At 34.0% G+C, this 12,258-nt stretch overlaps 1 protein-coding gene across 5 annotated transcripts in view; it reads left to right on the forward strand.

The window, feature by feature from the left end:
• OSBPL8 (oxysterol binding protein like 8) overlaps positions 1-12,258 on the forward strand; it is a 207,723-nt gene that overhangs the window by 145,777 nt on the left and 49,688 nt on the right. For all 5 annotated transcript variants that reach the window (XM_007194985.2, XM_057556630.1, XM_057556631.1 and 2 more), the window contains 5 exons: positions 4,001-4,078; positions 5,896-5,997; positions 7,420-7,623; positions 9,691-9,775; positions 11,392-11,563. In XM_007194985.2, the coding sequence (XP_007195047.1) occupies positions 4,001-4,078; positions 5,896-5,997; positions 7,420-7,623; positions 9,691-9,775; positions 11,392-11,563 (641 nt within the window). The remainder of the gene's footprint in view (positions 1-4,000; positions 4,079-5,895; positions 5,998-7,419; positions 7,624-9,690; positions 9,776-11,391; positions 11,564-12,258) is intronic.

A 12,258-nucleotide genomic window follows, 5' to 3' on the forward strand; every position in this document is an offset into this window, starting at 1 on the left:
CACCTTGAGTACAATAGCACCTAGTTGTATATGAACCTTAAATTAAAATTAATTAAAATTAAATAAAATTAGAAATTTGGTTCCTCATTTACACTAGCCACATCTCAATAGCTCACTAGCCACATATAGCTAGTGGCTACCATATTGGACTACTCAGATATAGAATATTTCTGTTATTCAGAAGGTATTACTGCACAGCAAGCATTCACTGCTTTAGGGTCAAAAAAGTGAGTTTGAATCTTGACTGTCATATAATACCTATGACTTCTTAGATGCTAATTATAATGACATTAATAGCTACTTTGTACTAAGAGCTTGCTAAGTGTCTTTTTAACTCTCTTAAGGATACTAGAAGACAGGTATTATTGGCCCCATTTTATTAGTGAACAAACCGAAGCTTAGAGAAGTTAAATAACTCTCAAGGGTCAAAATGGTAGAGCTAGAATTCAAAGTGGCTTCAGTTTTTTTATCTGTACAAAAGAGGTAAGATCTAACTCTCAGATTGTGATGCTGTAAGTGCCTCATGAAGTACTTGATTAATAATAGGTGTTTGAGAATTCATTTTTCTTATGAGAATTCATTTTTCTTACTTTGAATAAAGAACTACAGTGAATGAATAGGCTTCTTGACATGGTAACTATTTGGTGTAAGTAAAATTGTACTCATTCTGTTATTTTCCAAAAGCTGAATCTTATTGATTCTATCTTAACTTAGATTTAATCTTGGTTTATTCTGTTAGCTTAAGAGATACGTAGTCACTAGTTTGTCCTTATATATTTTAACATATATTCCACTCTGTTGTTTTTCAGAACAATCCTAAAATTTATACATTTATCATCAAACCTTATTCTCATGGAATTCTGAAGATTTTGTTCTTACCTAAGTAACTTTGGGAAGCAAAATCTTATTATTCCTTCTATGATCGATCTGCATAACTGAGACCATTAAATAATTTTAACCTTATACTTTTATGAATTTGATGCAAAAAGTATCAGTACTGTCATTTTGGTAACTGAATTTGCGGTATCCTTCTTCCCCCCAACCCCCGCCATTTTAAAAATAAAGGCAGTTCCTGTTTCTCATGCATCCTGTAAATGAGTGAATTGGAGAAATCAGTTAATCAGATCATCCCATGTTCCTTTTAGCATTTTTAAATAAATTTTTAATTGTCCATCTCAATGAAAGGAATTGCCAGCATGAATAATATTTCTAGTGGGATAAAAGGAATGCTATTACAAGAATAAGGGGTTTCTGAGCCGAGATCTTGACTTGATTCTCCAGCCATCAATCTGCTTACCTGTAGGTTTGCTAAATCATCTATCTCTTGCTGTAAAAAATATATTTCCTTGGACATTAAAAAAAAAAAAACAACTTTCCAAATCAAAATATCTGATAGAGTCATAGTAACTTATCATTATTGTTATTATTCCTTATATCTGCCGCATTTTATAGTTTTCAAAGCAAGTCGAAAGTATTCTCATATGTTAGTGTTCCATTTATCTAAAGGTCATATTTTTGTCAGCACTTGCAATCTAGAGGATAGTCACAAACCTGAAACACAGTGTACCAAGTACTGTGTTAAACACATCATGCACACTACGTCATTTACCCCTCGAAGCAACCCTATGACTTGGTAGGAATATCCTTATCTTATAAATGAGCAACTAAGACTGGAAGAGATTGAATAAATTCCCATAGTTGCACAGCCCATAAGGTATCATCATTAAAATAGTGGTCAGTAAGTTTATAAAAGGAGGAAACTTAGTTTAGTAAAATATTTCCAACAAAAAAACAGTTTATGATTCTTGGTATTTAAAAGGTAACTTGTTGATTCAGAAAACTTTGGTAGTATTTCATTAAAAAGACTATAGAACTTGGTCACTGGATCCTTTTTTTTTTTTTTTTTTTTTTCAGAACTAGCTACACAGTATGGCAAGGATTCCTTGAAGTATGTGTGCTGTAATTTACCAAGCTCATGTGACAGCCATCTGGCCTGCTGGTCCCTTATATACTAGAATCATTTAGGAATCTCCAAGCCAGATCTTGTCATGTCTAGGGAAATAGATTTCCTGTTGTTCATAAAGATAAGTCTTAAATTTGAGTCTAAGATTCTATATGAACAGTTTTAAAAGGTGAGAAATAAATGTGGTGAGATGGCTAAGAGCATGAGACTGAGAATTAGGCACACCGGAGTACAAATCCCAGATCGCCTACTTATGACTCTGTGACTTTGGGAAGTTATTTAATCTGTTAGTCTTAGTTTCTTTATTAGCAAAAGGAGGAACTACACCTATCTCATAAGGTTGCTTTGAGGATTAAATGAAGCAGAACATATACAGTATTTACATAGTACTTGGTAAAGAGTTAAACAGCCATTCATTTTCATTAACTTTTAAGCTAATATTAGTATTCTTCACTTAATAGTATCTAAAAAGTACATTATAATACACATTTTCCTATTAAGCTGTGGGAAATAGAAGCCATTACATTCCTCTGACAGTAGCCATGTCATCTTTGAGTTTCCAGTGGCAAGGAGAGGACAGAGACCTGTTTGGCTTGAGGACTTTTGTGGAATGGTTTTAGTATCACAATATATCCTATCATCATGGGAGTAAGCAATATGATGTTTCAAGTCCAGTTCTCAAAGGAGTAACTTTAACAAAAATTTAATTAGGTTAATCCCCACCTTCTACATTGAGTGTAGTTTGCAGTTCCCTTCCAGTTCAGCCATTTATTACCATAAACATAATAATTCGTACTTTGTACTAAGTAGCGGAGGCATTTTTAGGAGAGATGAGCTGCAAATGCTAGTTTCATTTTCATTGTATTAATTCCAAAGGTATTTATTGAGCCCTTCCTTTTCCCCAGGTGATAGCTGGCTACAATCGGTAAATAAACATGGTCCCTGTCCTCATGGATATTAAAATTGAGTGAGGGAGTTTGTACCCAAAGTTCTTCATCCTTGATCACATCTAGTGATATTATGTAGATCTGGCGATTAAACAGTTGAAAGCTACCATTTGGATCAAGCCCCATATACTTTCCTGGCACTGGGAGTAGTGCTACAAACTTTAAGTACCTTCTCCCATGTCTAACAATAGGTAAAAATGAAAATCATAGAACAGTGAAGGAATATGTTTAATTTTATTGTTCCAGGATTTATAGAAGCAGCTTTTAGTTCTATATTCTTCTACTCTGGTGGAAGAAAGTAGTCTCCTTGAAAGAGTGCTGGATTAGGAGACCCAGGTTCTGATTCCTGCTGTTGATTGATTGTTTAGAAAATCAACGTCCCTGAGCCTCCCTTTCATGATTTGTAAAATGGAGATAAAACCACTTGTTATGCCTATTTTTCAAGGTTCTTATGAGGATCAAATTGAAATATCAAGTATAAACAAAGTCTGGAAACAAGTTTAAGACATTAATAATTTAGGGGCACTGGATAGTTAGGAAGAAGTAGGTGCTAGGAATATTGATTTTTAAACACTGTACAAATTAGGGTGTTTCAGTACTAGTTTCTGAAGATGTTTGTATTTTTTCCCTTTGGAGAAGGAGTAGCAACAGGGCAATGTGTGCAGCAACTTGCTAGAAGTTTTTTGTTTTTTAGAATATTTCAACTTAAAAAATTACACTGCTTTGGATACATTTGTCCTAAGAATAACTAAATAATTGTATAAAATAATTGTATTTTTCAGAAATACTCTGAAAAATAGAATGCAAAGATTTACAAATGATCTTATTTAACCTCACATTGTAAATTAATTTATTGATAAGTTTTTATTTTTGTGTTTTTGTGGCTTTAATGTGGATTAGTTTTCAAACCCAAATACTGTAAAGGGAAAATCGGTATTTGAAAATTGACATTTGCCTAAATTACAGCAATGAATGGGAAGAATGTCACGAACATAGTTTTAACATTAGTTTTTATGTGCCATATGTGTGTGTAGAATAAGTGGCAGTTTTAATTATTATTTCTCTTTTCTTCATTTCCATGTGATTTCAGTCTGAATCTAAACTTTATAATGGCTCGGAGAAGGATAGTTCAGCTTCAAGCAAGCTTACAAAAAAAGAATCTCTCAAGGTTAGTTTCCACAGTTATGAAATAAGATAAAGAAATAAATATTTGTATTCCTAAAGGAAGAAAAAAAATGTTAATGTTTGTATGGCATGCTGGAGTCAACTGAAAGGACTCTTTGAGGACTGTCCCAGTGCTACTCTGGCCCTCAGCTGGGGTGCGGATGCTGAGGACTGGATATCTCTGCACAGCTGTACTTGAGTCACGCACGCCACTGCGTTATGGAACACCTGATGGGAAGCTCTGCTGCCCTTTGAAATTTGAGTTTACTAACTGCTAGGTCATGGGCTGAATTTGGCCCACAGGTAGATATATTTTGTTTGACCTACACAGTGTTTTAAAAATTTGAGCCAACAATAATTACAAGTCCAGATTTCCAGCTTCTCCTAAGAAATAGGTAATACTGGGCCTGCCTTCCAGAATGGCTACAGATCCTGGAGTTTAAGGAACACATGCTTTCCAATTGATTCTTGATTCCCATATAGTCTGTTTTGCCCCTCTTTTTTTCCATATCTGATCCTATACGTATTTGCATTTACAATCCTATGTGAAATCTGTTAATTCAGATATGCATATTAGCAAAGACCAAAGTCAAAACTTTTTGACTGTATAATTATTAAAATTTCTTGTGTGTATGTAGTCTCTTTACCATTAAATGCAACTAGGAAAATTTTGTGTTTTAGTTTAAAAAAAGTCACTGATTGATAGGTTATCTTCTCCCCTTCGTGAACAACAACAAAGCAATAAATAATAAGATTGCTTCACTGCTGCTTTCCCAAATTATCTCAGGAGTGACTTATGAAGGGTAAAACTTTGATAATTTGAATGAATTAGTTTCAATGTTGTGGTTTCTTAGTTATTTATATCTTATATATTAGTGTCAGAAAAGAGAGAAAAATTGCCAGTCCTAAATAACTACAGCATTGTTTGTGATATGAAAAACTGACAACAGTAGATTTCTATCAGTAAGAGAATATATTAAGAAAAATTATAGAAGCAGTATAGCATGGTGCTTAAAAGCATGTCTTTTAGAGCCAGGCTGCCTCTATTTGAATTCTGCCTCCATGAATTACTAACTATGTGATTCTGGGCAATTTACTCTCTGTGCCTCAGTTTTCTCATCTGTAAAATAAGGATAATGATAGTCCTACTTCCCAAGGTTATTGTGAGTATTAAATGAGGTAATACATGTAAAGTGCTTACAACAGTGACTGGTACACAGAGTGTGTCCCGTAAATGTTACCTCTTATTATTTTATTCATACTAGGAATCCTATGTAGCAGTTAAAAGAATGAGGTAGACATGGAATGGAAAGAGAATTGAAATGCTCCAAAAAATATTGAATAGGAGAACCTTTTTTATGTGTTCAAAAAAACAAAAACAAACACAAAAGCTGTATATTTCTATAGGTTGTGTACATAGAAGAGGCCTGAAAGGATAGTGTTTTCCTGAAGGTTAACAGTGATCAATTCTGGGTGTCGGAATAGGAGAGGGTATAATAAAAACGGCTTTTAGCTTTGTGCTGTTTGAAATTTTTACCATGAGTTTGTATTCATGTACTGTACAATTTTAAAAACATAAAATTCTTTAAAAATATACAGAGAATTGGACTAGTGATCAGAAAAACTAGATTCTAACCTTGCTTTTCTAAAAATTTCTACCAGCTCTTTAAAAAAAAAAGTTCTGTCCTAAGATGCTAGAATTCTAAAAGAGGTTTAGAATTTTATTTTAGAGTGTAAAATTTTTTACATTCTATGGAGCTAAAAAAAGAAATTGCCTATTTCTAATGAATTTTTAATTTTTCCATTATTTCTGTAAAATAGGTACAAAAGAAAAATTACCGAGAAGAAAAGAAAAGAGCCACAAAGGAGTTACTCAGTACAATCACAGATCCCTCTGTTATTGTTATGGCTGATTGGTTGAAGGTCAGTTTGTATTGACTCTTGAATTCAAATGCTGGATATTTACCAACTGGAATAGGAAAGCCCAGAGTGTACCTAAAAGCCTGTAAGACAAAAACATCTCCTAGGTTGACTGTTTTTCACTGATGAAGAAACTATTAATTGTATCCCAGAGGATCTATGTTCCAGTCTTAATGGAGAGAAGAAACCTTAATGTTGTCTCTCTTGACAATAACATCAAATATGGATAGCAGTTCTTTTAAAAAGGCTTTTTGATTTGTGTGACATGATATAGTCTAATCCAGGGGTCCCAAACCCCCGGACCACGGACCAGTACCAGTCCGCGGCCTGTTAGGAATCGGGCCAAACATCAGGAGGTGAGCAGCAGGAGAGCAAGCGAAGCTTCATCTGCCGCCCCCCATCGCTTGTGTTACCGCCTGAACCATCACTCGTATTACCGCCTGAACCATCCCCCCTCCTTGAGGAAAAATAGTCTTCCACGAAACCGGTCCCTGGTGCCAGAAAGGTTGGGGACCGCTGGTCTAATTGATGTGCTGTAAAGAAATATTTTGTTTGCTGTTCAAATTATCATTTAGTATTATTGTAGACTTGGTATATTTGCATTTTGGAGAAGATATGAGACAAAGTTAGTGTAAAAGTTACCATTTGAAAAGCATTGATTTGCAGAACAACATACATATTGCTATTTCTATTCCTTATTCTTTTAGCCTCTGGTTATTTCCACTTATTTTTATTTTCTGTCATCTTAGTCACTCTATACTCTTTATCATTCTTATCTGTAGGATATTTGGTAGGAGTATTTTAGACTAATGCTAACTTTGAGAATGGTCTTGTAAGACCCTGACTCCCAGGAAGTTTTAGTACCTGGCCTTCACCTAAAAATCACCCCAGCACTGAAAGCTTTCCACCTTTCCCAAGGGTAGGTACATCCTCCAACCTAAAATCCTTATGGGATTTGTCATGGAAGTTCTCTTACTAAAATAGAAGTCTAGTGATAGTTTCCTTGATAGTTCAAGTAATACAGGGGTCTTCTTCAATCTTATTCTGAAAACACCTTCTGACTTATATTGGCTCTACTTACTAAGTCTTTAAGCTCCAGATCTTGGTACTAGGAAAGTATATTTTAATGGCCCCTGACCTGGCCAGGAAGGTTAGGAAAACCATTCTACTTGGTACATTATTTTGAAATTGTTGATGCAGTCTCCCACTAGAATTTAAGTTCCTCAGAAGCGGGTGTCATGCTGTTTTCACATTTATTTCCAGTGCTTGCTATTTAGTAGCTTAACAAACATACATCTAGTGAATTTAAAGTGTACACTTTATGGAAATTTTAGATTAAAATACCATATTTGCCTCTATTTGGTTAGTATCTTGTGGAGCAGAGAAACAAAGGTTTATTTCTTAAATAAACTTATATTTTTGTAGATTCGTGGTACTCTAAAGAGCTGGACCAAATTGTGGTGTGTGTTGAAACCTGGTGTGCTACTGATCTATAAAACCCAAAAAAATGGTCAATGGGTAGGAACAGTCCTTCTGAATGCCTGTGAGATCATTGAGCGTCCATCAAAAAAGGATGGCTTTTGTTTTAAACTTTTCCATCCTTTGGAGCAGTCCATTTGGGCAGTGAAGGTAAGTAAGCACTTGTTATGTAGGTGAGAGGTAAAGATGACAATCTATAAGTAGAACTGAGATAAATCAATGAATGATTAATGATTGCTGTCCTCTGCCAGAACTTATAAATTTGTTTTTGTCTTCAATCACATTATTCCTCTTTCTGTTTCTACCCACGATGAAATGTGCACCAAAATGCTTAGTTTACCTTTAAGATCTAACTTAAAAATTTCTCCAGAAAATGCTTCCCAAATTTATATTGTACCTTATTATCTCTTGTCTGTAGGGATTGTTTGTACTGTTCTTTTACTTTGCAATTACCAGCTTTGCTTTGCAATACTGTATCCTGTTTACTGTGAGTGTTTTTCTCTTTATCAAATTGTCAGACTCCCTAGAACAGAAGCTGCCATTTATTTTGGTGGTCTTTCCTGTAGTGATGTAAATACGTGATAGGAAGCCTATAAGCAGAAGCAGTCCTACATATGTTTGAGAGGCAGCTTTCTTTGAAGATGGAGCTCTAATGCTTTTATAACTAAAAAGCATTACCGTGGTCACCCCTTGTTTTAAAAACAATCAAGAAAATAGAAATGCTCTATTTGATAAACTATTATACTAAGGAATTCTACAAACAGTAGACAGGCAGTACATGCTAACTGAATAAATGAGTCTAGTTTAAGTTTTTACAAAGCGATCATTGTTTTAGTTTCTAAAGTCAGTTACACTTGAGTAAAGGTTTTAGGACTCCTCCTTTAGGTAAACAACCTAATTGAGATTAGAACTAAAAGTAGCTTCAGCTTTTTAATTTGTTGGTTATTGCTTAATTAGGCAATATACATACACCTAGGAAAAGACCTGGACTTTTAACCTTTATTTCAGTAGTCTGGAATCATAGCAGGAATAAATTTAGGATTACAGAGTTAGTTTTATTCTGAGATTATATACTTCCCACAGGGGAAAGAATTTAACCCATGAAACCTCTGGTATTTCTGTATCATGTCATTCTGAAGTGAAAAAAAATTACATTCAAAATCTTTTATATGTATATTATTTATTCTTTACTACTATTTTTAGGCATTGTAAGAATTATAATGAATTTTTAAATCGTTAAAAAATACTTTAAATGTCAAGTTATTTTATTCCAAATATTGGCGGGAGGGAAATTTGTACAATTATATGAACATCAGAATATTCTTCACAAGCAAAACCTACTTAGGACATTGTTTAAGCAGCTTAAAAGTCAATGTCTATGATTAGGAAAGAGTAATGTTTATAAATTTTTACTTTGTGTCAGGGACTCTCTTCAGCATGTTATATGGAATCTTTTTTTAATTCTCATACCTTTAAGGAGGATACAAATTTCCCCCATTACCCAGATAAAGAGATTGAGGCCTAAAGAGGTTACTTAAGTAATTTTTCTAGTATGGAATCAAGATTGAAACCCAGGCAGTCTGACTCAAGGTCCTACTCTATACTGGTTCTAGGAACTAGACCATAAATTATAAAGCCATTTAAAAATACCCAAGGGATATTATAGGATTTGTTAAAATCATATTGATTTGTTTCTACTTTTTTCACTTTAAATGTCCATCTTTACTTCCTAATGTTTATGCTTCTTAAAATCCATTTTATTCTTTGATCTGACAACTTAAAAAATTATTTTTCCCTGGACCTAGTAAAAATTCATTTCTCTTTTTCTTGTAAGTTTCCAGCTGTTTCTTTAGGTTTCCAGACATTTAGTATTTCTTATCTAATAGTTTCTGTGGTATGGAAATTCTCTGTTAAATTAAAATTTGGTCTCGTATGGGAAATTTTAGGTTTCTCTTTAATATGTGAACAATACGCAGAGATAATGCTTAATGTTAACTATAAGTTCAGTTTTCTGGTAAGGAGGTAAATTTTGTGAAAGAGGAAAGCTTTCCTCAGTACTTAACATTTGCTTTCTCAAGAAGCATGAAATTAAAGCTTGTTTGTTTTTAAAAATTATAATCCATGCCTCACTTAGATTATTACAGATAATAATGAATAATATAAAGTTGAGATCTCATAATACTGTACACCATTTATTTTGTTTATTCTGCTTTTAAGGGTCCAAAAGGTGAAGCAGTTGGATCCATAACTCAGCCCTTACCTAGCAGTTATTTGATCATCCGAGCTACTTCAGAGTCAGATGGTAAATACAAATGATGGATTGGATTTTGGTCCTTATTTTTAAGGGTCACTTAAAAATATACTATATACTTTTATAGATCTATACTTTTATAGATCACTGCATTTTCCTTGGGAAATCTGTGTTTAGTATGGAATTTGCAGCAGAGGTATTATAATCATAAATTGCCCAGAGCACTAAATATATCATCAACTTGGTTCACAAATAGGGAAATCTAATAGGAAGGAAGCATTATATAATTGAGTGATAAATTAGCAGCCTGGAGTTTTCTTCTTCATCCTTTATTGACATATTAACACCTTCTTGACTTCATTAGTATTCTCTGTGGTAACTCATTAAGTTTTGTCATTTTAGAAATGCATTTAATACTATTTATATTTTATCATTAAATATTAACATGACACTGTATACACTATTTTGTTTTTGTTTTTTTGCATAAGGCATTCAAACACAAACTTCTATTCTGTACTTTATTACTTAATACTTAATTCCTGAAACAAATATAGGGAGGGTATAATTTGTATGAAAGCAAGGTAACTTTAAAACTTTAATAATTGATAATGGATTTTTTCTTCACTTTTATGTTTTATAGTGTAGACTAGCTTAGCCTAGGGAATCATGTAACCTTCTAAACTTTACTTTCACTAGATGATTATTTTTTAAATTAAAATATCATAGGCATGAGCTTTCATTATGAAAATGATTTATTTGGCTGATATTGCCACCATATCTTGAAACAAATGTATATGACTTTTAAGAGCAATTAACTTTTTTTTTCTGCTAGTACTGTTCTAAATTTTAATTTAAAAAAAATAAAGTTATTGGGGGAGAGGGATAAATTGGGAGTTTGTGGATTGACATATACACACTATTATATTTACAATAGATAACCAACAAGGACATACTGTTGAGCACTGTTGAGCACAGGGAACTCTGCTCAATATTCTGTAATAACCTAAATGGGAAAAAAATTTCAGAAAGAATAGATATATGTATATGTATAACTGGATCACTTTGCTGTGCACCTGAAACACAACATTGTAAATCAACTATAGTCGAATATAAATAAAAATTAAAATATTTGTAGAGAGTCAACCACACACACAAAAAATTAAGTTATTAATGCTTCCACTAACTAATATGGCAATTAATAACAGTATTAGACAGGCATTTTTTTGACTTAAAATTTGGGTGCTAAACCTGGGATAGATGTCCTGTCAACAACAAAATATTATTTTAGATAGTTTGTTTATAGTAGAAACATAATCCCTTAGGTATATTTCATGTACCTTTTTGGTACCTTCAGTTATTCTACATGTTAATGTTTGAAGCTTTTAAAAATAAAGTACATTTATTTTAGACTAGATGTATTTTCTAATGCACGTTAATGCTATTTATTTACCAGTGGTTTCTAGATATTTAGAATGTAAAAAGCACTTATTAAACTGAAAAATTGCATTAAGACATCCTGGCAGGATTTTATATTCTAATTAACTTTTACAGTGCATGTTTCTGAGAGAAATAATAGTATGTTTAAAAGTTAACAGTGTTAAATTAAGATGGATGCTAGTTTTTCTAGTTTCTTGAATTATACTATTTATGAATCTGTCTTCTTCTAGGAAGGTGCTGGATGGATGCTTTGGAGTTGGCTTTGAAATGTTCTGGTCTTCTTAAACGTACAATGATCAGGGAAGGAAAGGAACATGACCTGAGCATCTCATCAGAGAGCACACATGTGACTTTGTATGGCTTATTACGTGCTAACAGTCTCCACAGTGGTGATAACTTCCAGTAAGTAGATATTGCCACTAATTTGGTGATTATTTTCGAGACTATGTTATTCACTAGGTTAGTTGGCAGGCCTAGAATTTTTGTATTGTATCTAGGATTGAAACTTAGCTGTCTTTAAACCCCTATGGCCTGGTTTAAAATTTGTTGAGTTGCTATGGTGAGGTGTAGAAAGTTATTTCCTTGATTCCAGCTAATATGAATTACTTGTTTTTTCCTAAATACAACCATGCTAACTACCTTGTCTTTGTGCCTGGTGTTCCCTCAATTAAGAATGACCTCTAGTCCTCCTTGCTCTTTTCTTCCATCATACTCCTGTGTTTTCTTCAAGGCCAATCTCAATCTCAAATATTATATCATATGCGAAGCCTTTCTTTGCCTCATAAAAATGAGATGTGGGCTTCCCTGGTGGCGCAGTGGTTGAGAATCTGCCTGCTAATGCAGGGGACACGGGTTCGAGCCCTGGTCTGGGAAGATCCCACATGCCACGGAGCAGCTGGGCCCGTGAGCCACAATTGCTGAGCCTGCGCGTCTGGAGCCTGTGCCCCGCGACGGGAGGGGCCGCGATGGAGAAAGGCCCGCGCACCGCGATGAAGAGCGGTCCCCGCACCGCGATGAAGAGTGGCCCCCGCTTGCCGCAACTGGAGAAAGCCCTCGCACGAACCGAAGACCCAACACAGCCAAAAATAAATAAATAA

Source organism: Balaenoptera acutorostrata, chromosome 11 (genome assembly GCF_949987535.1).
Source record: "Balaenoptera acutorostrata chromosome 11, mBalAcu1.1, whole genome shotgun sequence".
NCBI classification, from domain to species: Eukaryota; Metazoa; Chordata; class Mammalia; order Artiodactyla; family Balaenopteridae; genus Balaenoptera; species Balaenoptera acutorostrata.